The 27,909-nt window shown below is 40.7% G+C and overlaps 1 protein-coding gene and 1 long non-coding RNA gene across 3 annotated transcripts; one reads left to right on the top strand and one right to left on the bottom strand.

The window, feature by feature from the left end:
- Positions 1-329: 329 nt before the first annotated feature.
- On the bottom strand, positions 330-21,716 carry LOC116919293 (integrin alpha-PS1). 2 transcript variants are annotated; one of them, XM_032925270.2, is made up of 20 exons: positions 21,258-21,716; positions 9,749-9,876; positions 9,123-9,149; positions 7,728-7,831; positions 6,979-7,020; positions 6,806-6,891; positions 6,396-6,607; positions 5,851-6,058; positions 5,067-5,207; positions 4,823-4,964; positions 3,872-4,122; positions 3,508-3,739; positions 3,100-3,334; positions 2,758-2,980; positions 2,498-2,662; positions 2,168-2,391; positions 1,792-2,042; positions 1,620-1,714; positions 1,418-1,544; positions 330-1,325 (listed from the first exon to the last, which is right to left on the bottom strand). In XM_032925270.2, exons 1-20 carry the CDS (start codon positions 21,437-21,439, stop codon positions 1,104-1,106), a joined length of 3,297 nt encoding a protein of 1,098 aa, XP_032781161.2. In that variant the 5' UTR covers positions 21,440-21,716; the 3' UTR covers positions 330-1,103. The 2 variants fall into 2 exon arrangements, with proteins under 2 accessions (XP_032781161.2, XP_032781162.2); XM_032925271.2 differs by lacking the exon at positions 9,123-9,149.
- Positions 21,717-22,053: 337 nt separating this feature from the next.
- LOC116919298 lies at positions 22,054-23,590 on the top strand. Its single transcript, XR_004391837.2, has 4 exons — positions 22,054-22,162; positions 22,247-22,481; positions 22,536-22,770; positions 22,826-23,590. It is a non-coding gene; the product is annotated as an uncharacterized LOC116919298 (long non-coding RNA).
- The last annotated feature ends 4,319 nt before the right edge of the window (positions 23,591-27,909 follow it).

Consider the following 27,909-nt stretch of genomic DNA (forward strand, 5'->3'; position numbering starts at 1 on the left):
CTGTAAAGACGGTCAAATGATTCGACTTGAAAATCCAAGAATTCCAATGTCCGTTTGTTTAGATCGTCTCTGTCTTCTTTTGAGCCAAGCCGAGCTGTTGGTTTGGTGCTAGGCCACATTTGATCACGCAATTTGTCACGATTGGAAATGCCAGCCTTTCGACTGCAGCTCGTAAGATAGTCGAGAAAATTGCCGGATTGGGGACCGTTTAAACTGTTAGGATGACGTAAGAGTCCATGACTGACGACGGCTTTTTTCAGAAATGTATTAGAATTACATTCTGAGGAAAACTACGTGCAGTGAAATGTACTCTTTAATTGTACACCAACTAATGTTTTTTTTTGTATTTCCTTTTTAACTGATTATGTACAAAGAACGACGACTGTTAGAATTCAATGACACTGTATCATGAGACAGTTTTAAAAAATAAAAAATTCGGTGAAACGGCAATATTTATATCGAACAAACTGACGGTAAAAGTGGACAGACGAAAAAAAAAATAGTGCGATATGGAATCACGATATCATTTTTTTGTTTTGTTTTTGTTTTTACTTGCTCTTCTTTAACTTGAAAAGGAATAAAATATGTCTACAGAAATATTGGGTTAGTGTCACACAGAAACAAGCACCCAATAAAAGAACGAACCGAACATTTCTCTCGCCTCTTTTGTCTGCCTTCTTTAAAATCACGAATATAACTATGCATATATAATTACAGGTAAAAACACAACATGGGGTTCGACGGTGGTGGTTTGATGGACAGTGGAGGGCACAAAATTCGTCAGACTGTGTTTCAACAACCACAACTGAACGCTCAGACACGTGCACGTCTGGCACTCAGCGGGTTGATGTAATGGCACTTGATAGTTCGTCTCGATTGAGTTGGCATTGCACCATCAACTCAATACAACGCATCAACATTTTTCTTTGTCATTTATAAATTAAAATTGTATACAATATATGATTCTCTCCTATACATCTCAACGACTCGTTGGTTTTGCGCGAGATCACTACGTCACACACTCATCAGAGCCGCTCACGAATGGGATAATAAAAAAGGCACATATGGAAAGCCGCTCTCACCTTTCGCTTTTATGTGGAACACTATGAGATGTATTCTCCGTTGAGTTCTTTGTCTTTCTGCAGTAGACTGCCCTTCAGGGTAGGATCAGGACGCTTGCGCTTGAAGAAGCCCAGCCTCCAGAGCATGAGGATGAGGAGCACTAGCAGCAAAATGCCCGCCAATACACTGACGATGATGATCCACAATGGGACGGCCGGCGATTCGCCTGTGTCCAGTCTGTCTGGATACGCCATCGTTTCAGCCTTAATAATAGGAATGTAAGATATTAATCAATCAACCAAATGATTTAAAACGAAATTAATCAATATAACTAATTTTTTTAAAAAGAACTCACGTAATCGAGGTCATCTTCGATCCGCTGGGTAATTTCCAATGACGGATCCAAAGAAATGTGGGCTTTGGAACGTATCCTGACTGTGTGGATTCCCGGAAAATCCTCTACGAGAGTCGCGTTCCATAATCTAATTAAAAAACGGGGCAAGTTGAGTTAGGACGCTGACGACGCAAAACTGGTTTGAAAACAAAGTTCAAATGACCTGGCTCGGATTTTAATCACAGCTGATTGTTTGCGTTGCAGGTTCCTTATGTTGCAACGAAACATGAAACATTTAGCCGTTCCGCGGTCACAATCCTGAATTTAAAAAAATACAAAATTTAATTAAGAAAGTCAATAATGGCGCAACTGAGGATCAAGATCTGCGTCTTTACCATGGTGACGACGTGTCTGGTTTTGCCTTCATTATCGACAATAGCTTCAGGCAGAATAACGACGCCTGCTTGCCGTTTCCGACGAGTTGAATTGATCGACATGGAGTCGACTTCGTTTTGATCAATATCGCTGATGGTGGGAACGGGCAAATGCCTGGCCAGATGTTCAATGGGAGCCTCGACGAAGCCGGGTCGTTTGGGAAGGTCGAGCACATTAACTTGCTTCGGATCCATGATACACTCGCCATCACCTGCGCGTTAAACGATAGTTTAAAAACCCAGTTGATTGTCTTTCCGGACTGAATTTGATTTCGAAACGCTCATCAGCGTCGGCATTTTACGACAAAGGGTATTTTTTAATGAAAGGATCGTATACCGTCGACTTTAGGGTTTTCGTCCATATAAAGGAGCCATTTGCCGATGGGCTTTCCATTTTCCACTTGGTAAGGCCACGAAACGACAACCGACAGAAATGGAACTTTCCACGGTCCCGCATTGTAGATTTCGTAGCTGTGAAGCAACGGTTGCCCGATTTCGTCACGGTACTTGATGGTCGATTGGACTTCGCCACCGAAAAAGACCTGCTCCGGACGGCCGAGTCTAAATAATCAGCCCAACGCATAAATTAAAAATTTGAACGCACGGGAAAAAAAAAAAAATGTCTGATGAGAAAAATAAACTCCAAAATGGGGCTCTTGTTAGTTACCCTTTAATTGAAATTTCGGCCCGTTTGACCACGTTAGCATAGACGGGAATTTCTCCTTGAGGATCCAGCTCTTGAGATGTTGTGTTGGTAAAGATGAAGAAAACCAGACGAGCTTCAGAGTCCTCGACATTGCTGGGATTGAAACGAAGCTTAACGTATCCAGAGCTGCCGGTCAATAGAAAATACAAAAAAAAGAGAATAAATAAAATAGTTCAAAATTTCTGGCAAAACAGATTCAAGTGGCAATCTGTTCTCGTTACCCGTGTTTGAAGGGGTTGCCCAGCAAGCACGTGACCATGGTGCTGTTGTACGAATTGCAGAGCAGCTGATTGGCTTCGGAAACTCGACCGATAAAGCTCAGCGTGCGCGGATGGGACACGTAGAGGCCGGCCTCGTAGGCCGATTCTCCCGTGTTGGTCACCGAAATGTCTAGGACGACTTCCTGCAGTTCTCCCAGCTCCAAAATGGAAACTCCCTCCTCGCCTGAGGTTGAAACACACAGAGAACAGAAACAGTTTTTCACGTCACGTAAAACAAATGGTGGGGTGGCGAGTGAATCATGAAGTCGGCCTTTCTTTCGGTTATCCATTACAGCACAATACCTTGAGGGAGATCGAGGTTGGCTACAGTAACCATATTACTCTCGCAGACATCATTATCGCCGCAGTCTTTTTCGAACGTAGCCTGGAACGTTTTGGATGCCTCCTGCTGGTTGAGGATCGGATATTGGTTTATGTTGGGTAAAGGGTCGCCGTCGCGCGGACTTCTCGGCTCCCGCTGAACCAGCGTGTAGCCCATGCGGAACTTTACGGCCGATTGAATGTCTCGAGTCCCCTCCTGCATACATAATCAAATTTGATTCCAATGTTGTTGTTTTTTTTTAGTTTTGCTTTTGGGTTCCGATAGGCAGATGAAAGGAGGGAGAAAAACGATCGATAAATTCCATTACAAGAAAGAAAAAGAAAAAGATGGTGGGCATAGGCCAAGGAGAAAGAGAAAAGAAAACAAACCTTGACGAAGGCAGTCTCTTCGAAGCACTGCTCCGTCCCGTTGCGGACGCCCCTTAGTTGGATGTTTCTCTCGACGACATGGGGTTTCTCGGCCAGACCATGAGCAAAATGGACGCGAGAAAATTTGCGTCCGCTGAACGTCTCGGCCTCGATTCGGTACTTGAGTTCCAGATTGTTGGCTCGCAAGTAGCCCTCCATGGAATCCATGGCGAAACAGGCGTTGAACGAGAAACTAGAGCGGACATGATGTAAAACATGCTCGATATAATCATGACCTCATGGGCGTCAAAATAATGTATACATTTTTCTTTTAAACAAGAAATCAAAAGGTTATCTCGTGTTGAAGGCGAGAGTCTAAACTCACCAGACTTCGGTCGAGTTGGGATATTTCTCACATCCGGCAGTGTTGGGGTCGATATTTTTGAGACTCTCTTCGGGCTGGACGCGGGTCAAGATGCCGATGATGGGCCTCGATCGGATGAGGAAAACGCGATCGTCTTCATAAGCGCCCACCATCAAATCGGGATACTCATTCAAATCCATATCGAGGCCGCCACTCAACGAATAGCCAAAGGTCGTTGGAGGAATGCCCGGTATATCCTCCGCTTTCAAAATCTGCATTTACAATCGAATTGAGAAAAATAAAAATAGAAAGATTTAGCACAGTTGCTGGTACATAATAATAAAAAAAAGGTTACGAGTTTCTTTTTTCGTGTTCGAACAGATAAATAAAAAAAACAGTAATCCATAAAACGGACACGATGCAGACACGACCGACTACGTCTCCCAGTAGGGTGAATAATAATACGGATCCGATTGGGAAAACTTGTTCGACCGCGCGACAAGTACCGTACACGCTCACGAAGTTTGGGCGTGAAGAAAGAGAGAGCGGCATTATTTCTCCTATCATTATTATCCCGTCGTGAAAGCGCGGAGGCCAATACAACAACACCAAGAAAAAGGTAACTCGTAAAAAAAAGAAAAAAGATGGAAAACACGGCAGCAGACTGCGGCAATAACAGCAACCCCCGTTACCAGTTTGGCGTAGTTTATGGAACCCCCGTGGAAAAAAAACGACTATTACTCTCAACTCCAACGTGTCCAGTAGTACGTATAAATTTGTGCATTTTCCTTTTTTTATTTTAAGAAACAGAAAGAAAAAAAGGAGAGTTGCACAACCCCTGCGAGCTAGACAAAAACATTTATTTCTATGGGACAAAAGGTTTGCGTGGAAGTGTTTATATGGACGGGAGTTGCGAGATAAATGGGACAATATTAAAAGGCAGATGTATCTTGTTCCTCTACAATACAATACCTGAGAGGGCTCAGTAATGATTCCATGTTTGGAGCCGAGGTAAATGTAGACGACGCCCTTGCCATCGTAAGGCGCGCCCACGGCCAAGTCTTCGTAGCGATCTTTATTAATGTCTCCGAGATTGGCCAGCGCGAATCCAAACCTGAAAGTTTGGAGAGAGAGTCACAAGAAAATAAAAAGAATTGATGGTGGGAATGTTTTCGTGTGTGAAATTCAAGTGAACAAAAGAAGATGATGATCGTACCTGGATTCAGGCTTGCCTACTAGTTTGACGTAGGGCGTGTTGGCCGTCAAACCACCATCGGGCGGGTTAGAATAGACATAGACGGCACCGCCCGCTTCTCGATCGTAGTAAAACGGAGCGCCTACAATCAGATCGGCTCGGCTGTTTTGCGAGTGCGTAGGAAAAACATAGAAAAGAAATAGAAAACACAATCAAATCAACATCACAAAGCCAGAAATGAACAAAATGCATGTAAAAAAAAAAACGAATCACATCGTCTAACAAATTGGTTGGACGTCAAAGCAACCAGCACATCCCATTTTTGGGATGGCCTCATCCTTCCAGGGCGATATTCCGGTTAGACTATCTATTTCATTATCAACATGTCTAAGGAGGGTGGAAAGCGATAGAAGATGGGGAATCAAAGAAACTTGACGCACGCCCGTGATGTTCTTATGTACGTCTTACAAGGATGGCATCCTTTCTTCATAGTTATGTAAATCATCATCGAGTGAATTCAATTTTCTCCTAGCCACGGTGCCTCCTCCTTCCCAAGCCCCCTACCCTTTTCCCAATTCTTGCCCGGCCATCAAATCACCGCAATGAATAAAACATTGCCATGTGCACGACAGAAAGGAAGAAAAGGGGGCGTCATCGACGTCGAAACATAACATCCTAATGACACATTTGCATCCCACTTAAGGCGGAGAGAAATAAATAAAAAGAAACCACTCCTGCTGAACACGAATGGCAGATGATGGCAGTAACAACAATCAAGAGAAATCGAACTAACTAATATATTCACCTGTCACCGTTGAGATCAGCTGTGGCAATTTGGTAGCCGTAACTGGAGGCAAACTGTTCGCCAGAGAGGACCAACTGGACACGCAATTGACTTTCGGCTTTCTTCACTTTGGTAAAGATGACCACCTGACCCGTTCCGTTCGAGCGAGGCGCTCCGGCTGCATAGCTGACTTTACTGCCGAAATACTTGCCCGAAGTGACGCTCATTCCTGTGTTTTCGTGCCATTCCATCCACGGGGGGAGGAGAAGCGCGAAAATAAGAAATCAAAACAAGAAGAAAGAAGCGATAAGATTAAACGTTTAACGACGTGGCATAACAAGGAAAACAAAAAACCCAAAAGATGACACTAGCAGATACAGTCATCTTAAGCTATTGGAGCTTTTGTTTTTATGAGCTGGCTATTCGTGCGGGAGCCGCTCGAGGCCGGCTCAAGCAGGCTCAAGTGTTGGAGCGTACAATAAAAAAAAAAAAAAAAAAAACGAAGAATCTCGAGAAAGAAAGAAGACGGGAAAAATAAAAGAAAAAAAAAGGAAAGATGGCCATACCGAGATAGCTATATTTGTCGACGGGCGAATGATCCTGGGTTAGCGGTCCGTAATAAAGCGTCTTGTCACGGTGGAGGAAGTCGTCCGACACGGAGACGGCGAAGACGGTGCCGCGCCAGGTGTACGGTCCGGGCGTGCCAATCAGCGCCGTATCGTCGTCCAGCAGCATACCCGACGTTCCAGCTTGACAGTAGCCGAACTGTTCATGAGCCCTATGTGATAGGGGTAGTTAAAAACATTTGATTTATTTTTGGAACTAAACACACTGGGCCCCAAAGGAAATACAAGAAAAAAAAACAGCAGCAGCAACATTCCAAAAGGCCCCGAAATGAAGGAGATAAAAGTAGACGCTCGCGTGAAACAAACGAGCGCGTAGATAGTGGAAGTAGTTGAAAACGAATCTGGCATACCAAGTAGTCGGCCGGCCACGACATGGTTCCCAAGTTTCATCGTAGTCCAAATTCTGGGTCAGCGTGTAGCACAAGCCTTGGCCCCACTATCAACAACAAAATTAGCACATCAAAAGAACAAATGAATTGGCATTGTGGCAATCGGGGGGAAAAAAGGAAAAAATTCAATATACCTGGTAGTCGGCGCCTTTGCGGATGTAGCGATGAGCGCAAACCTTGGAAAATGAAATCAATTGAATGAAACTGTCCGCAAGTTTTTAAAACATTCTGCCACATTTTTTTAAAAAATCAGATACGCTTAAACTAATCTACCTAAATGGGAGAAAGTGCAGTTAAGCGTATTGACAAAGGGTGGACAGCCCGAAAAGGGTGGAGAACCGAAAAATAAACGACCTTCTTAACCCGACAAGGCGGAGTGCATTTCGAATCGAGTAAAAACTTGCATCCATTCCCTTAGTAAATCTACGGGGTCTCGTATTGGTTCAAACGGACGTATCTAAAACGATAAGAATTGGACGCCATCTGCTTGCCTTTCCATATTTTTTCAGCAAAAAAAGGGAGACAATATTGATTCAGTTGGATGCCGGAGAAACATGGAACGCTGGGCCGGCCTCCTTTTTTGCTAGGCCACATCTTCTGGAGGTCGTCGAGAATTTCCAATATTGACTCAGCAGTTGAAAAGCTCCCAAATAAAGCGACTGATTGAACAAGCCCATATATCACACACACACACACAACAGGTTCTTTTCTACCTTGTGTACAAGCTCCAAACGCAAAGACTCCTCCAAAAAAAGATTCAATAGCGCGTTATTTAACAGGAAAGTTCCACTCAGAAAGGCAAACAGAGAGAGCCAGACGACGGCCACGTGTGTACCAGAGAGATAACATGTTTCAATAGCGAAGAAAATGAAGCCAAACTTACCAAGACTTTACGACCTGGTCCTTGACTCCTCACGGTGACGCCCAACCATTGACCGTCCTTGATCTCGTCAGGCAGCGGAGGCACTAACTGGTTCGATCGGATATCTAATTTGATCGTCAGCAACACATCCGCAGCAAGTCGCATTTAAGGAAAGAAAACATGACATCATCAGCATTTGTTATCGACTATATACATGGGTTCGTTGAAGACTAACGGAGAGAGGGAGGATCGAGGGATAATATCTTTCTAAGAAAGAAAATAAAAAGGAATGAAAACAAAAAAATGCAGAGACATTCGAACTCAAAATTGGAAGTGTTGGTGGTGTTTGTAAATGTGTTTTTGTCTGTGCATCTTTGGGATCTTTTCTTGGTTGTTTGAAAATATTCCAAGAAAAAAATAAATAAACAGTCGAGCAAAAAATAAATAAGGAAGTGAGAGAACTTTTTCATGCCTTTCTGAAAGGGGGAAAATGCACACAATCGTGTCGTACGCTCGCCCATTTTTTGTTTTGTTGTCAACAACACACAAGGCATGTCAAACTTGGTGTCAAATGGGAACAGTGCACGTCACGATTGGATTGCGCCCAACAACGAATAAATAGGGCCGGGAAAAAAGAATCACCATTTTGGTCTGTTTTTGTTCGCGTCTGCGCATCAAATGAATAAATCAAAATAGGAATTCAAGATAAAAAGAATTTAAAAAAAAACGACAGGCATGGAAGAAGTTGAATGTTTTTTCAAACGTGTTGAAAGTTGTGCGTGTGTGATTTTTCTGGCCAAAAGAATAAAAGCTGAATACAGGAGAGAGCCAAGCGAGTGAAATCATTCAAAGCGTAAGCGTCATCAACGGAATAGGGCTAGTGAATTTCTAAAAAAAAAAAATAGTATGCGAGACGATAGTGAAAGAAGAACAACAAACGACATGCTTTTCACGTCCATCAATAAAATAATAAATAGAAAAAAAAATAAAAATAAAAATAAATAATATGTGAAAGAAAACATAATGCAAATCCAATCCAATCAGGTGTTGTCTAGTCGTCTGCGTAAAGGGTAGATGTGAAAAATGAATAAAAAAAAAAAATTGGAAAGTGAACGAAGAAGGTTGTTTTTTTATTTTTACGTTAGTCTCTCGAATGTGTTTGATGTTGCATGTTTCAAAAAGCACCTGAACCAGGAAGAAAATTCTTTTCAGGTTGTGACCGTTGAGCGTGTGCCAGAAAGATGAAACATCAAACACATCGATAGTCTTTTTCTTTTTTCTTCTTCTTTCGTCAGAACGTGAAGGTGAATAAATTTATTTTTAAAAAATAAAAAAAAAATAAATAAAAGATGGAAATCAAAGGATGTGATAAGGATTTAATAAACAGACGGTTGATGGGTTGACGGATCGACTTACTCTCGTCGTACAAGTAGCTCTCGGCGTCTGTGATGATGGAACATTGAGACAGATTTGTTTTTGTTTGTTTTATCGTGAAACAAAAAAACAAGAAAGAAAGAAAGAGAAAGAGAAGATGAAGGTGGTATACAATGAAACAAATTAAATCAACACGTATCGCCATTAAGAACGAATGAAAGATGTATCGACACACACTAGACTTAATGAGTACTGGCGAGAAAACAAATCGACAGTCTAGAGAAGATGGAAAACAAACACTACTGCTGCGATGATTGAAAATGATTAATAATGCTGCCGAAAATATGTAAATATTGTTTGGACTAGCTGTTTGATTAATAACTTTTAAATGAAAGTTGGCCTCATTAAACAAATTTAGACAAAAAAAAATAAAGTATCGATATTTAGCGTCAAGGTAAGTCATTAATCGGCGCGAGAGAAAGAAAATAATTGGGTGTTAAAAAATTCGACTAAATACTAAATACTTTTTTTTCTGTTCAACTGCCTAATAAAAAGCTCAGCGTATAAATATAAATTCCGAAGAAAATGATTAAACATGTTTGATTAATGCCAAAAGTTTAAATTGAAGAATTAAACAGAGAGAAAAGATTGGATCGAGTTGTATGTACTTCGTTTCCCGTCGGTGACGACCTGGACGCAATCATCTCTTCGTGTTGTCATGGGGCATCTCCACAGCGCACCCGAGCGATTCGTTCCCGGTTGCAAGTTCTGGTCCAGCGGAGCTCCAACCAACAACCTTTTAACAAAACAAAACAAAACGAAAAAGGACAGGTTAATTTATCATCCAAATATGGCAGGCGTGGCATAACAGCAGAGTCTGCATTTTATTTTACATCCGCATGCATTCGTCCGTCCAATAGCAACAAAAGAGGGATGTCTGAATCATTACACACACGAAAGTACGCTGCGCCAAAAGATTGTCATCGTCAATCTCTGTCGGCGGGATGTGTACACGTACGCACTAAACACACACAAAGACACGCTGCATTTATTCTAATACCGGCCGATCACGAAATAGTGCATTTCCCGTCGCACACACACAAAAACAAGACTGTCGGACTTGGACTATTATATGTGATGTCATGCAATTCTTCCCCGCCCAAACAACAGCCGCAGTGACGTAATCAGTTAGCGCCATCTTTGAGTGGTATTGTTGCTGCGTTTAATTGTCCGATATGTCACGATCAACGTAAAAGGTAACGTGACACACCGGAAGTCGATGGTCGTAAAAAACAAACCAAACACGGAAAATTAAAGAAACTGCCTTTTGTTCAATCCCTCACCAAACCAGAAAAGGTCTTGCAAACCCCCAACCGGATGACGGAATAAATAAAATTGCCTTTCTCCCTTGTTTTTCTTTGTTTTTTTTTTTTTTTGCAAATGCTTTTTATTGGGTAGAAAATGTTTAGATGATGTCATCGGATACGGCGATGTACACACACATAGCATCAATATAAAGAAATCGAAAATCTCCAGCCAGCGGTTCGTAAATCGCGGTTTATGGTACGCATGAAAAGTCAGACTCTCTCGCGTTCACCGCGAAACGTTCGTCCATTGCATCTGACTGCAACTTTTGCATACGAAATTTCCACGAATTGAAATCGCCCGCTGGTTTTCTCTGACACCGATTCATCCAACCGGAATCGCTCTATTATTAAACAACAAAAAAAGGTGAGGCCTTTGTTCGCCTCCTATCATTTTCTTGAACACGGTGCGCCGTACTAAGTGACCGGGAGCCACTAGTGTTTAACGCTGTTGTTCCAGTCACGAAAACGCAATGACAAGACAGTCAATCCATGCCCCTCCATCAAAAGCCAATGACGGATAATAATGATGATGATGTCTCGTCGTCATTGCTCTCTCTCCCCAACATTTCATGTTAATTCTCTCTCTCTCCTCCCTACGGTCTATCTTATTCCTATCTTGATTAAGTACAACGCCATGATGACCTGAGGCTAAGGCAGGGTCTGACAAAAATCTTGATCCCGAACCATGGCCCTCGTGTACTATGCCTCGACAATGACGGATGACAGCACCCACCCAGTACATAGCCTCAAACGCTAATGACCTCTGGTCGTAACCCCCTCCCCCCATTTTGTACGCTCCTGCGTGAAAAAAAAAATGCGATGTCTTTGTGAATCAGCGTCTGTCTTTCTTCTTTCCTCTAGATTTAAATCCAATCAAGAGGGAATCTTTCGAAAGGATGACGTTTCTCGCGTGTGGAGTCATCAACGAAGAAGACGCGTCAAGGATCATCTTCTAACCATTTCCAATTGGTTCCAGTAGATGAATTCCGACAGTCTTCAATATTATTCTTCACTCGGAAAAAAAAAAATGGGAAAAGGGACGACCCGGAATATTTTTTTTTGCTTACGTAGTCTTACCGCTTCAGCTACGCTTCTAACGAACGAATGTTTCTCTCGTTACGGCCAGTCATCCATCATCAGACTCTTGAGATGTGCCATCACACACGCAGTCGGTTGCTGCGCGTGTGTTGTGCGGGACTGGCGAGTTTTACGAGAAGTTGTGACTCGGGTCACAAGAAGTCTCCCCCACCCCCCAAAAAAAAGAAGAGGCTTTTTTGCACCTCGTGTTACTCCCATCCATCAAAAACAACAAACGCTTTTTCCAGAGTTCTTCCGTGTTTCCCTTTTTTTTCTTCAAACATTTTCTTTAATTCCGGCCGCATTTTCCTCCGTCACGATGTTTTTGTCTATTGTTTGATTCAACTGATTGGGCGGGTACAAACACAGCTGAGAACCTTCAAAAAACCTTTTTGAAAATAAAAGGGGATCGCATAACTACGCCACAAAAAGGATTATTGTTGTTGGGGGAGAGAGCGCAAGGCTTTTGTTTCACTTGGAAACGGATCCAATGGAGCGTGAATTTTAGTGCACAACACAACCGGACTGTTGAAACGCCACTCCCACGCATGCAGACCATTGCCTGACTGCCCTTCAGTCTCTTCCATTTCCTGTCCACTTCGAAAACACGATCGCATCTGAAAAATTTGGGAGAGAAAAATGACCATTCCGCTCGATTGGATGATTCGCAACGCACTTCCGGAGAGAGACGGTCGGCCAAGTCACGTGAAACTTGTAAACGAGGGTCAATAAAGAAAACTGGGAAAAAGGACCCACCAAGAACAAGAGACAATTGCAGTCGGTTCATATCTCTCTTTTTATTTTATTGGTGATGGGGCGACAAGACTACAAACTACCCCCTCTCTCATCCGCCCGCAATGGCAATGCAATTGGCTTGGATATTTGTTATAGTCGGACCTATCGACATCGACGAATGGAAAGTAATTGAGAGACGTCGCTACCGAGGGAACACACAAAAAGGGAACGAGTGCGAGCGATCAAAACAGCAGATGGTCAGATCAATTGCCACAATGAGTTAAGGACGCAGATGCGATCAGCGGAAATCAGGCAAAAAAAAAAGTCAAACAATCAACAAGAGATTGAGGTTAACCAACTCGACCTTTTTTTCCCCCGACGGTTGAGTATTGACTCGGTCAAAGTCTATCCGTCAAAGTCGATCGGGACTGGAACAAACAACAACAGCCCATAGAAGAAAAAACAAGCTCGAGAGTTGTAGAGATAGAAGGGCCATTTTCGACGGCCTTTGACGTCATGGCCGGCGCAACAAGAGACCGCGTGTGTACAGAGTGGTCATTCCACGAACAGAATAGGCAAAAAACAAGGGCCGTTAATTCTGTTGCTAGAAAGAAAAGAATTGGACAAAGTGACGAGAACTAGCAAACTCATGTGAAAACGGGGCTCGAACCGTCCCGACGGGTGGGCGCCTCGGTACAAGAAAATAACGGCCGTCACCATCTTCTTTCTTTGAGATATGGAGGGAAAAAAAGAAGCGGCCCACAAAAAGAGAAATCGACCGTAGCAACAACAGAAAGAGAAAGGTGCAACGGAAAAGAAGGAATAAGCCAGGGGGGACTCCCGTTCAAACGATTCCCGCCCGCCAAACGATGACGGATCTTCCCCCTGTCTAGAGAAGGAAACAGACAGACAGTAGATGTCCCAAACAACTGCTAAAGGAAAGAAAAGGCCATTTTTCATCTTGTTGCAATAAGTGCTGGGCCGTCGCAACTCCAAAACCCATTTTCATGACTTCTTTTGGTTCTTTTCTTTAACGTGTTTGATGGTTTCGTGTTATTTATCGACTTGTCGTTAGCACAAAATATTAGGAGCTTAAACGTATCCATACAAATTTTAAAAAAATTTTTTTAAAACATCCAAATGACAACCGACTCGTTCGTGACGAGGGTTGTGAAACCGCAAATAAACGAACGAACGATAAAGCCAAAAGAAAATAACAATACAAGGTAAACGATCAGTTTGAATAATGGCAAGTTAGACAAGCCATTTTTACAACATTTCCCATTCCATAATTTTTTTAATGGCTATTTCTATAACAATAACATAATACCTCATTACCTGATTACTTTTCTTCTTCTTTTTAAGAAAAAGAAGAAGATCCAAGATTTTATTTTTTTACGTCACACGTTTCTGTGAAAAACGACGTGTCGTACATAAATCAGAAACTGCGCCCCAGAAAAACGGGTGAAAAAATGTTGGGGGGCTGGTCCCAAAAAAATAAAAGATGCACTCCACCCAGCCAAGAAAAAAAAAGAAAAGGCAAAAGAAGAAAGTGGAGTTTTACGGGGCGGCTCTTGTACGTCCCTCTTCTTATTGCTTTCTACACCTAGTCGCAATGTTTCCAGCAGGTTGAGGAATGGATCGCGATGGATCTTTTAAGTGGTGGACACACAAAACGCGGAAGAGAGAAAAGAAAAAGATGCGAGACAACGCCCAAGTCGCCCTATAAGAAGAAGAAACATTTTTCAACACTTTAAGCTCTCTCCTTGAAAAAGAAAATCCGTTGCAGACGACATCACAAACCAATTGAAAGCCTCTACAGAATTATTTTTTTTTTTAAGGTGTCGACAAAAGAAGAGTCGGTCACGCGTAACCGAAGCGGTCGGTCACCACCAACAAAAGAGGTTGCCTTTTTACATCGCAAGATTCCGTCTGATGATAGACATTTTCGTTCCGATATCATCATCGCTGTGTAAAGTACCCTAGTACCACTCTTAACTTGAAGTCGCTCAAGGCGAGCAAAAGAAGAAAAAAAAAGATAAAAATTGGGCAATCATTTTCCCTTTTTAAAACTCTCCCCCACGGAGGTCTAGTTGAATAACCGGCAGCAGTGGAGCAACATACAAAAACGTCCTTTTTATTTTCCTTCCCTATTTCACTTTCAACGACCGTAGTTATCAAACACCCAACATCTTTTTTTCTTTTCTATACAAAATGCAAACAATTTCAATGGATAAAAATCGGCAATAGGGAAACAGGAGAGGATGTGCATATTTTTTAATTCAAAAAGATACTACCGCAGGAGAAAACGCGGAGACTTTCAAACGTGAAATCCAAACCGTCTGCTATGCAGGAGATCCTTTAGACGCGACACGGTGGAGAAACTTAATCCCCTTCTTCTTTTTAAAGAAGTAAAAAAAGGGCGTGGATCTTTTTTTTTTTTTTTGGGGATTTTCGGGACAAGAGACTTAACTGAAGGGTGGAGGGAGATATCGGGTGTCGCTTGTCGAAACCTCCGCCACTGATGCATCGTAATAACACCCAACAAACAGACGTCCTTCCCCCCCATTTGACTACGGCCTTCGTTGGCATCTTGGCCGCCGTTTGTTGCAAGACGCAGAAGATAAATAACAACAAGAAAGAAAATAAAAATATCGATCTAAGGTCAATCACTTCCAGCTCGTGACACAGCGTGTCTCCAAAAACCCCTAAATAAAAAAAGGGATAATGGTGCGGGTATTTTCTTCTTGATACTGGGCCAACAAAAACATGCCCGCATAGACACGTAAAATATTCGATATTCGGTTTATATCGATCGCTTTGAACGGTAAACGATAGAGAAAGCTTTTGACACACAAGTGATTTCTCAGTTGTCCGGGGCGGCTTTGCCTCGCTCGCGGAAGTAGCTCGTTAACGGCTCCGTCGGCTGGAACAAACAAGCAACCAAACACAACAAGAGAGAACTAGCCGGGCACACACAAGATGCCTCTGTTTTTACTCAAATAAACAAGCTGGATCGATACACTAGGAAAGTGAACAACGACTGGAAGCTTGTCGTTCTCCAGTTAGATGCCTCCCATTGACTAACGCAATGGAATAAGATGGAAGACTCCTTTTCGCTTCCAATAAGGAACACAGGAAGAGAAAACAAACTGATGGAGGGGAAGAAGAAAGGACTAGAAGATGAATAGTCGGAGATAAAAAGGACGACTGGTCTTGTCGTCGGGGGAAAGTGTAACAACGACAAGCACTAGCTTTGATTGTACCAACAACATCGATGGAGTAGAAGAATAAAAAAAATTCGAGGGGAGAGGCTGTCGGCTGCCAAAAACTGGTACGATTTGTCTGCGTTCCAGACTTTCCATCTGACGATGGTGCCCCAAAGAAGAAAATAAAAAAATCTCCGTTAGCTCCTTTAAGGCGGATGAGTCATCCAAACTAGTGCGAAATCATCATTTTTGTCATCATCGCTAAACTTTCGCTGTCCCGCGTTCAAGTCAATGACGACATAACAAATTTCCCCTTTTATGGACATTTTGCTAACGTGTTGTCAGGACAAAATCGGCCAGCTTTTTCGAGGTGTACAGTCGTAAACGCGTGACGCAAAGACACTTGGGCTTTAACGGAGAATTCATAATAGCACAAGGCCGGCGAATGGAAAGGAACGGAGAACGAATAACAAACAAAAAATGGGAGGAGGGGGAACAAAGCAACACATACAACAAGATTTCGAAAGTGATCGGGGAGAGAGAGAGGTGGGGATTCGTTTGGCCTTTGCCGATCACGAACGAAATACGGGACCACAAAAAGCCCAAGCCAAGGCTGAATGGTGGATGGGAAAAACTTTCACGCACGATCGTGTACACCTTCTGTATACGAAACGTTAAAGAAGACGAGCCTTTTTGGCTGCTGTTTTTTTTTTATTTCCCCCTCGCTTTCACTCTCTTTTTCTTTCCTGTTCTTTTGTTTTCGGATGTTGTTTTGGCAATAGATTTTTTTGTGACCCCAAAAAAAAAAATATCATTGCACGGGCCCCAAAACTTTCGAAAGTCAGAAAATCACGGTCGGCAATTCGAATAGTCATTAAAAAGGTGGGAAATGTTGGAAAAATCAAGCAGCGGAGAGAGAAAAAAAAATGCAGAAAACAAGGGACCCATTCGTCAAGATGCGTGACAGCCGGTTTTCGTGTGTAACGCCAACTCATGGAAACCTAACCAACAACAAGGAAAAGAAATAAGGGCTCCATTTTCATTAGTCAGAAATTGATGCCAATGTGTTCCTTTTCTTCTTCTTCTTCTTCTCACAAGGTAAAAAAAAAAAAAACGTGCAATAACAAAAACATGTTCCCACATTAAACATAGTCTGGAAAGAAAAAATAGTTTAAGTTGCATAAATTTTGGTGGGCAGGTTGCCGGTACAAAACGAACAGCTTCATCGACAGAGACCGGAAGAGACGCCCCTAGACTTCCTTCCACAGAAGAACGAGCTGACCAACCCCGTTTCTCACGAATTTGTTTTCCCCCCGGACAAATCGACAAAAATGCGGACTTTTGAAATCCGAAATTTTCTTAGAAAACAAAAAGTGATTTATTCAAACCCAGAATTTGTTGAGGGGGGTTCTTCTTCTCCCATTAACATTACAATAATTCATCAGAAAATGTTGCTCCGGTCCATTTCAGAGGCATTTTAACTCGAGGGGTTGATGGCTTACCCGATTCATAATACACCCGTTTTCTTAGATTATTATTCGAGCAATGCATAATGCATGGAACGTGCTTTCCAGAACGGTATAATCATACCTCCCTAAACCCCCCTTTTTCCGCCATGCAACCAACAACGTGCTCGAGATTATGAAAAAAAAAAAAAAATGGAATGTTTTGTCGATTTTTTATTTAAAAAAAAAAAATCCAACGGAAACAAACCGACACGTCCAATCTTTTTTTTTTAGTGTTTTGTTTCTTTTTACAACAAGGCAATCAATCAATATCTAAGGATAAGAAAGGAATTTAGACCGGGCAGGTAAAATTCGTTGTTTCAACCTCCCCTATTTTACGCGCTATATTTGAATGCAATGTCACGCGCAAAAAAAAAAAACGAAAAACAAACAAAAAGGAATGTCGACGAACGTGTTCCCCCCCAAAAAAAAAATTCATTTCTTCATTTCTTTAATTATCCGCCAACCCCAAACACACTGTACAATGTACTGGACAAAACAATCTGATAAAACAGTATAACCGGTAATTTATCAAAAGGAGATTGTCTCGTACTAGGTAAACAATTTAAATGCCGACAAAAAATTTAATGTTTAGAATTTCACAGTCGCTTTCAATTGTGCGGGTGATGTCACTTGGAAAAGAAAGAAAAAATAAATTTCTATTTTCACAAGACGAGCGGAATTGGGGCACCTCCGTTGTCTGAAATAGAAAAAAGATCTGGCACGTCTTTTTAAAAAAGATTCATAAAAACAACGGCGCAAATAATTCTGGCCCGTCCTCTTCGTTCCAAATAGCACCGCTAGCCTTTTTATTTTTCTCTTTCTCTTATATTCCTGGACTGTTGGGAAGGACAGACCCCAATACGAAATGGCGTAACGGCGGCCATCTGGAAAGATATCCAAGAATGTGTGTGTGTGTGTCTTCTTTTTTGGCTTAACTGACTACTGACTCTCAGACTCCATTCTTGCAGGCTTTGCCGACACATCTTACATTATTCCCGTTCTATTCTCTGTTTTTTTTTTTTTTGTTATTCCCTCTCGGCTTTTGGCGGCAATGGCGACGTGTGTCTATTTCGTCACGGCTAACATCCAAAAATAATTCCCAAAAGAATTTCGCTGACAATCAAATTGCATTAGTCATGAAGAAAAATCTGTTCTTTTGCTTTCTTGTTGTTGTTGTTGTCGTCTCTTTTTATTTCCTAGTGCGGTGGTAGTGGTTTCTTGGGCCAATTGACGTGTCTAACCAAGAGGATATAGCACCAACCGACCACACCACAAAAACTCGCACCGTCACGGAGGGTTGGGTCGCGTGTAACACTATCAATCTACCTGTGTACTCCTGTATACCTGGTACCCTTTCGATGTGTGCATCCCTTACGTGTGATTATCCTTTACATCATCACCATTACGCCATGTTTTAAAAAATAGTGTTATTAGTTTGCTAGTGGGCATGCACAAATTTCAAACGTCCTCCTACTGGTACTTGAATTCTGTTACTGATTTGTTGTTATTTTTCTTGGAAAACGATGACAAAGTTATTTGATGCCAACAACAACTTGTCATCACCTCCCCTCTTTCTAGGTTGCCAGTTGAAGTGGCTCCTCTTCCGCACGCCCCAAATTTTTTTTTTTTTTTACAACTAAAAGAAATGATGGCGTCGGATCCATTTAAGGTGCTCGGGGGTTTTCAAAATTTTCAGGTTTGGAAAATGTTGGTGACCCTTCATCTTTAATTCATCGAGTGGATCAACCAGACCATCCATCATTTCTTCGTTCACTTTTCGTCTTCTATCTCATTCCAAACGATTTGATTTCCTTTATTTTTCCCTCTTTTTAAGAATAAATATCACAACACGCAAACATCACCTTCAAGTCCATCAAAACAAAGAAGGGACCACGTGATTTTTTTGTCTCCTGCTTATTGAACAAGAAACTGTTTGACAGGCCCCAGACAAAGGTAGACGACGCCTTTTTCTCACGCCAAACACACAAGAGGTCGTAACAAACGTTTACAACTTCAAAAAAAGAAATGCCTAGCACTCAAAATGTCCGTCTGTTGTTTGTCCCACTCTATAAACACGCAACTTGAGCAACTGCCAAAGTGTTTTTTCCTTTCGACGTTTGTGACTCACGGTCAAAACATTTAAAGGTAAAATCAATTTCTCGTTTTGCATTTCCAAAGAAGATGGACAAACGTATTTCTTCCCCTCCACTCTGAGCCCCAGTCTGAACTATCGTCAAGGTGAGAGCAAAAAGGACGCACTAGCGGTTTTACCTGTGGTGTTTTCTTAAAGGTGAAGCAAGAGGGAGGAGAAGAACACGAAAGCCCTACAACAACAAAGAATTCCTTCTTTTATTGAAGGCTAGAAAGAGACGAGGTATATAGCCATCCATGTGTGCGACACACAACATGTCAAAGAACATGAACACGAAAAAAGAGAATATTGAAAAGGAGGAAACTGGTAGACGACAAGTTCTTCTTTTACCTCTTTTTTTTTTTATATTCTTAGACAGCATTTCTAACCCCCTCCAAGGAAATGCTTTGCCCCTCGACATAAAAGAAATCCGTTTGGAATTCCAAAAGAAAAAAAAGAGATTGATGGAAGACATTTCCCGATAACCGTGAAAAACAATAGACGTCTACTGTGCGTTTCACCGGAGACCAATTGCCGATACGACCACAAACAATCACAAAATGGCAGAATTATTACGTAATTCGATGGCGATGCCCCGTGAAATTGTAGACTTAAAAGTCGTCTGGCCCCCTCTCTTTCACTAGGAAATTCAACAAAAAAGCGATTTTGCTTGCGGTGGGAAGGGAGGGGAAAGAAGGAAAAATAATATTACACGTGAGATAGAGAGAGAAAAGGAAGGGGGAACAATACCTGGCGTAGGTACGAGAACCCCCGCTCCTAGGGAAGTGGGATGATCTTTTTGTATATAGTCTTTTACTATCCTTCTCCCATCTTTTTTTTTTTCCCTAATCTTTTTTTACCGGTTAGTTTAAAAGAACTACAGCATCGAATATCTCGATGGAATAGATGCCACAAGATACCTGGAAGAAAGGGGGGGTTAAGAAGGAAGAAATTTCCCCCCACATTTTCTTCTTTTTCCCCTTGTAAAAAGAAGCAGAAGGAAAAAAAAAAGAAACAAATTACAATTTGATTGTCTGGAAAAAGAAACGGGAGAGTCGGTTCTGCATCAAAAGATTCGTTGGTTAAGAAGAAGATCTACCATCGGAAAAAAAAAAAAAAGTAAATCCTTCTATGCAAAGTCAAAGAAGAAACGATAGCGGTTTATTTCTGCTCAGCTGCTAAGGAGGGGGGGATAAAAACCGGAATCTTCCGCCAAAAAGACCAATCCCTTTCCAAGAAAACGAAACAAAAAGAATTTTTTCTTTACGAATAGCAAATGGTAATTTTTGTTTTGTTCGCATTATTTTAATTGTTTAATGAATGAACCATTTTTTTTTTAAATAAAACCGTTAATCGAAATAGTGCGTATGAGTAATTTAAAAAGAGAAAATTGTGAAACGAAATGATTGTGTGAGCTGGTGACTGACAACTGACGTGTAGCCCTTCAGGGTGGGGGGGGGGGCGTGCAGTCATCGGACCGCGGGAGTGGAGATGACGAATAACTTTACTGTGATCGTCAGTGCGTCAAATCATTTTGACGTATTTTGCCCGAAAAAAAAACTTTCACTTTCATTTGTTTTTTTTTTTTAAAAATGAAAACATTGTTTGATCATCATCAATAAACGCTGAAAGTCTTTTCTCATTCGTGTTAAAAGCTCGTTATTAAAAGGAAATGGCTTTAGGGAGGAGGGAGTTGTTTTTTTTTTTACTATTTTTCCCCGGCGATGTGGTCGACCAAGCAGACACAGAAAAATAAAACAAAAGCCAAAAAGGTACGTAAAATCTAATATGGCTGCCTTATTGGATTTGTGTAGAAAAAAAAAATGATCTCCGTAATGGGGATAGAAAAAATCACTAATTATTGTAATGGCAATTCAACTAAGGAAACGGTGCCATACACAAGAAATTACATGTGAAAAGAGATTCAAAAAGAATATGGAACACGCGATTGGTCAAGCGCACGACCTTGAACGGTTTTACGACGTTACTTTCGACTAGATGACCACAAGAGTCTTTTTGAACAATTCAACATTAAATTGAATTTACTATTCCATGGATGAACTAATGTAATAACGGTCGACTCAGCAGGTGAGTCAATTGAACGATAAATTCGCTTAATGAATGATGGGAATTAAAAAATAAAAACTTACCAATTGTTGAGCACGGCGCCTGTTTCGACGCTGACGGATTGATGTTCTGCTACGGAATATCCGAAATAGGAGCCAGCCATGCCGTTCTTGATGACCGGAATTCTCGGCTCCAAATTAAAGCCATTGGCCAATGTTAAAAACAACACGCCCGCCAACAACGTGTTCACCAATTGCACAATCATCGTTTTCTTTTTTTCCTGTTCCTACAATGCGAAAATCAGCTGAAATTTGCAAACCAAGGTCACACGTGCAGCACGAGGTCACACAATTCAGGACTAAACAATGGCGTCCAGATAGTCATTCAACCATATTGGTGAGAAAACAAAAAAAGATGAACACACAACTGTTACAAAATTTTCCCAAATTTCCCTGAACTCGAAAAACAAATTCTTCCTCGACGAATAGACTTTCTTTTCCGAACCGTACCACAACGTGTTCAACACTCGACTGAAAAGGTTTTCCACACCACCAGAACTTTCATCATGTGGCTTTGCTTCATGCTTCCCGACCTTAGCGCCACCAGTCGGCCCGATGTGGCAACTCGATATTTCTCAATTTTCGCTCCAAATTTTTTGTTGTTGTTTGTTTGACGGCATTGCCCATAATGTACAAATGCTGGTACACAAAATCAAGTCATTTTCAGACAGACACAAAGTGATTTTTTGTATAGAAAAAAAAAATCCAATTTCATTCGTTAACAGACAAAAACACCGGGACAACAATTTTGTTTTCCTCTACTATTTTTTTGAAGAAAATGCAAGAAACGTACCCCCGTGTGTGGATGATGGCATCGTGGCACAGTTGGGGTCTCAGCCGACACAAAGAATGAAGAAGAACAACTTGAGTTGTTGTTGTTTTTTTTTTCTCTTCTCCTTTTTCCTCCTTCTGGTTTACCTTTTACGACGGTGATTATGATTTCTTTCAGCTCGTATTACCGTTTTTGTTGTTGAAGGCGGGTTTTTTTTCTTTTCCCTCGTACTCAATTGCAGCAGAGTAGAAAAAGAAAAGGAAATTGTTCCAACTCCCGAGAAGAACTGGCAACCATACGAAGCCGTAATCATTGTCTCAGACATGTTGATGTCTCTTTCTTAAGCGGTCGGGAAGGTTTCGAGTTCACGGCTCAAATTATTACATGCAATTCAGCTGCAATCACGCCCACTACTCCAGACATGTCGGGGAGGCTCTATTTGTTCAAATCCATGTGCAAGGAAGAACAGAGGCAAAGTAAATAATTAAATACTTTCAGAAAAATGGTTTGAATTTCATTTGGCTCATTAGCTATGCTGCTCCCCAGCATTTTGATGAAGAAATGTCTCTACTGTTGTATGCTAAACCTTAATGCCATTCAAACATAAGAATTTCTGGTGCCAATGCAAAAAGAAATATTCTTAATTAGAGTTGGAATAGTTTTTACCTGAATAATAACCACAGAAACTGGAAGAGAAAAATGCAATTGAGATCATCAGATGTCGCGATGTTATGTCTAATTCTTCCCTTGGAGCCAATCAATTATGTAAATCCTTGCAGTCACTGAGCTTTTCATAATTATATATTTTTTTTTTCCACAGAAAAATATTTTCAAGAATAACTGGTGCTGTGTGTAACCCATGGAAGGCGCCATAACAATTTAGAATATTTCAAGAGAAAAAGAAAATTTAGACTCGACTAGAAGAAAAAAAAAACTTAAAACAAATCCAAAAATAAAGATGATTTCAAAAAAATTCCACTTGGAAAAAATTCTCTTAGTTGACCCCGAAAAAAACTTGGTTACACACACCGTACACAGGTGATTATACCCAAAACAAACAAACCCTTTTTACCCTGAACGTATGTCATCGGACTGCGTTGTTGTTTCAAAGTTTTCTCACGCGGGCGGGACTGTATGTTTGTTTCCCAGTCATTATACAATCATTAAGAGAGTCAAAGTCTCTTTCTTGACAGACGTATTCATACGATTGAAGAATTTTTGTTGAGGCTAACTAGATTTTTGGTGGGCGAACGTTACACGACACGGACCACCAGTGTTCCAGCTGGATGTTCAACTATCGATGCAGAGAACAAGTTTTTTTCGGTACCTACGATACTATACGTGGAACAAAAGCAGCTGAAATCAGATTGCTCTTGTTTCATTTCATCTTGTAATAAAATATTTGTTGAATGTAGAGCTTCTATAGTTTTATGACAGTTGTTTTATCGAAATCGTTCATCGCCTCGTGAGAAATATGCGAAGAAAACGACGTGGCCACCCGGAATTTCGAATTGACGTCACTCTTTTTTTTCTTTTCTTGTTTGACGAATGGAATAACTTTGAATACAATCTGGCCTTTTCTGAATTTTTCACTAGTTTTTCTATCAAGATGATAGGCAAATTTAGAGAGAGAAAAAAAAAACACATTTTCTGTTGGAAGGGCTGCATCAGTTCTGTTACGGCTGGACAAAAAAGTCCTGGTGGGCGTTTTCTTTTTTGACAGTGGCCGACTCTGGCCCAGCACATTTTAAAATTCTCCGTGGAAGCAGCGACGCCACAACACTTTTCAACAAACACACACAAAAGAAAAACCATTTTTGTGTACATTTTTAGTTACAAACCATACAACTGCCGAGCTTGACGAAATTCAAAACGCATTACTCACAGATATCACGTTCGGGAGTAAAATATCACGAATAAAAATGAAAAATCTCCAGTCGAATGGAGAAGAAGAAATAAGGCGCAGCAAAGAAATGTGTGGGTTTATCATGTTGCATCAGTTCCATAGACTCTTTCAACAGATTCCATTACAATGATTCAACTGATGTGCATTTTCCTTTGTGTCTGTCTGACTGGAAATAAAGTACAACAGGCACAAAAGACGTGCACTTGCGGCTATTTAGGCGGAATATTAAAAAAAAAAAAACGTGACGATGATGTAATTCAACAAATATTTACAAAAAATTCGCTATTATTAAACTTGGTCACGGTGAGGGCAGCGGTGAACGCGTCCAGCTCAAATAATCAAAATGCAGAAAATAGAAATTGGAGCGAATCTACAAATAGAAGTGTGCGGAGAGCGTCTGTATTATACATGTCGCCAGAATTGTTCCAGTTTTGCACAGAACCGAAACCCAGCAGATCGAGCAAGATATAGTTTTCATCAAAAAATCTAAAGCCACCGGCGTGAAATAGTTTCATGCATGTTAATGGTTCTTTTTTCGTGTATTTCCGGGAGGTATTCACGCCTTCGTGCATATCCTCCTACGTGATTTATGGATAACAGTTGCGCCTGGGTGTATATCTACCAAGGCAGCACTGATGAAATCAAAAAGCCGTCATGTTTTCTAGTCATCGCATTCAATGCATTTGTCCTTGATTTATTTCAGTTGCCCAATCACAAGAGGGCAAACGAGGCGGTATAATTTTCACTTGGTTGTGTGGGTTTCCTATATATAAAGGGCTAAAGCATTTGATACTCTTTCGTGGATTGAAATTGGAGAGAACTCTTATATTTGTCCATAATATTTTATTGCTGCCATATCAAGTTGCTGGCAGCTCTGTAACATCAACCCATTTTATATAGGTTGTATGGAACAAACAAATTAAATACATACCTATCCAATTCTACTATATCCAGTTAAATTGCATGCCATGTAAACTGCTGTGATGATGGGCGTGTGTATAAGGAAAGAAACCCTGACAGCGATTATGTGCCCGCTGAATGGGGGTCTGATCGCTTGTCATTCTTAAGTTGGTGACATCCATCAGGTTCTTTGCAAAGATCTCACGCAAAAAAAGAAAAAGTTTGACCTGGCTATATAATGCTCCCCTCGTCCTATAGTCAAAAGGAAGGAAGAACAGCAAATGTATTTAGGATGTGACCCCTCTTTCATCCGTTCAAGTCTTTTCTTCTTGTTTTGTCGAAAAATGGCGCACCAGTTGCTACTTTTTCGTCATTGACACTTTTGTTCTGTTTTTCAGCCATAGTTTCCCTTTTGCCCGGTTCTTCTTCCCTTCGTCTCCCTCATCCGCGTTCTTTCAGTCCGAAAATGTTCCTCAGGGGGAAACTGGCCTCATAGTCTAACGCCAGTTATAGATGCAAACAACAGGAGCAAAGGATGATAATAATAGCTGGGCAATATACAAGAGGCGGCAAGTCAGTGTGTTCTTCTTCAATTTTTTATGACTTCTTTTTTAAATTAAAAACTTAAAGAAGAATACGTCTCTTTTTTCAGTAGCAACTGCTGCCCGTTCTTAATTTTTTTTTGGCGGACAGGCAAATAGCTGAAAGGATTCGAAAATGGTTTGGAAACACGCAAGGATCAATTACAAAACTGCATTCCTTTTTTATTATTATCATTTTCAAACTGCGTGCTGAGTTTTTAAAATGTGTTTCTTTCTCCTTGGCTCCATATTTAAAACTTTGACGATTAATGGCGTTTTTATAACTAGAAAGGCATTGAAAATAAAAACTCCCCGTTTTTTTTTTGTGGAAAAAAATTATTTTATTTAGGGCGTACGTGTTTGTTAGGGAGACGTGTGAATTCCTTTTGGCCGGGTAACAAACGCAGGCCATGCGTATACACACACGCTCCGGAGCGCGGAGAATTCCGGCGAAAGACAGTGATGCTGACGTTGGATGACAAAATGATTGGTCTCGCCTTCTGTTAAAGAAACCCCAAAATGGGCTTTTTTTATTTTATTTCACAAATTATTTTATACGACAACCAATACAATTGCTCCACATGAATTTCTTTCAGAAAAGAAAATGTTAGGAGCGTGTTTCATTGGTGTCAACTTTTAACACGTCATTCGACGTGCCTCATTGTCTACCAGCTGGAACTTTTTTTTTTGTGTCAAGAGGGGAGGCAAAAGAAGTTAATCTAATAGTAGATTATATGGGACAGTTTGCTCCCCCCTCTGAAGGTTACGTCATTCGAAAGAGACAATGGCGACACACCATATGGTTCAGTTAAAGATGATGTTTTTTGGCTGTTTGGAACAAGAAAAGGGGCATGGTAGACCAGTATTCACTCGACCGCAGATGTGCAATGACATTGTTCAATTTTAAAACGTGCTGTACTCGACTATTTATGGGATAGTATTGTCTGTCGAGGCGATAATTTCACGCGCAAATGGCGTAGTATTAATACATGAATAAAACGTCAAATAAAACGCGGAAGAAGAATTGCTCACCATTGGTAAAATGCTAATTTACATCGTGTCCTTTTTTTGTTAGGCCCGTTGTTCCCCCAACGCGTTTTGTAACACTATTTTGAGTGGAATAATGTTGCATTCTTTCTAGCAAAATCTCTTCATCTTTTTCGTCGACAGGAGATGTGTTTTTACAACATCCCTTAAAAGAGAAAGAAAGAAGATTGTAATTTATAACATATACTGACTGCAACCCTCATCATACTTTTTTATTCCTTTTCTACCTTTACGCAGACAATAACAGCAGACACAATGAAGATGTTTGCATCCCTACCAACACCAAAAAGAGAAACACATCAGGTGGAAAACGAGCAAGATGGGGAGAAGGGGGAAGAACATTGACCAAAAATGGTTAAAGGAAAAACAGACGTTAGTCTAATAAGACAGTTTGAGGGAAAAAAGTAATAATCCCTTCTTTTGAAAGAGGAACGCTTCTTTTATCTAAGTTTCCCTCTCTTAATGTTTTCTTTTTAACTTTTATTATTTTTCAAAAAATTTCTTTTTCTACATGGCAATATTTTTTTTTCCTTAAAAACTATTTAAATATTTGTGGACTATGTATAATAAATCAAACCTCCATGAAAGTAAAAGTAGCTCTTTTTTTATAATCATCATTTATTATTACGTCACCGTGCGAATGTTGGACATAATTCCACCGCTTTTTTTTTTCCATTCGACATCATTTGTCATCGTTGCATGATAGAAAACGACGTAATGTGGCGGTATGATTGCCTTCATCTTCATTTCATTCTGTCAGACTGAAAAAAAGTCTGGTCACAAAAATAAGTTACAATATCCTTACTGCATTCCAAATGGTTAACGCATGATTGCGTGAAATACTTATATTAACCAATCGTCACGATAAACGAGCTCGTTTTATTATAAGACACGAAATAACTTTACCAATTTATTTTCGATTTTAAAAGGGACAAAAAACAATTGGAAACGCCACGTTTATAACTTTGAGGCCACCATTAAATGTTATGTGGATTACACAAAGGCACGAAAGCGCAAGCATGTGAACATCTCGGTAAATCCCCCTTTATTTTGACCCCCTTCTCTTGTTTCCCATGATATTGTGCGTACGGGTGTAATTTGGACATTTCATATTCTATTTATGTGAACAAGTTTTCTTGTTTTTTGTAATGAATAAAATAAAAAGAAGATTTTGTTTTAACCGGTTTCCTTGTTTATTAAGTGGTGGCTCTTGTTTTTCTCCTTTGCTGATTGTTGGCTATAATCAAGTTGACATTAAAAGCTATTTCCGATATCTTCTTCAATGGTGATTGTGATATAAAAACCGATATTTGCATATCTCCTCTAATTCTTAAAAAAAAAATTATTATCATCATTATTTTTGTTAGAGAAATCGTGTATGCCTTTCGAAAGTCCTTCAACCCCAAGGATTTAAATATTAAATTATTTCTTAAAAAATAATAAAAAGGGAAATAGAAATGATCAGAGAGC

This window comes from Daphnia magna, linkage group LG3 (assembly GCF_020631705.1).
Source record: "Daphnia magna isolate NIES linkage group LG3, ASM2063170v1.1, whole genome shotgun sequence".
In the NCBI taxonomy this organism is placed as follows: domain Eukaryota; kingdom Metazoa; phylum Arthropoda; class Branchiopoda; order Diplostraca; family Daphniidae; genus Daphnia; species Daphnia magna.

Excerpts from the sequence above, each read along its gene's own strand:
- LOC116919293 (XM_032925270.2), bottom strand. The coding sequence starts at position 21,439 with ATGATTGTGCAATTGGTGAACACGTTGTTGGCGGGCGTGTTGTTTTTA. Across the intron at positions 2,981-3,099 it reads CAACCTCGATCTCCCTCAAG|GCGAGGAGGGAGTTTCCATT; the intron begins GTATTGTGCTGT and ends TTTCAACCTCAG. Across the intron at positions 1,326-1,417 it reads TCGAAGATGACCTCGATTAC|GCTGAAACGATGGCGTATCC; the intron begins GTGAGTTCTTTT and ends CCTATTATTAAG.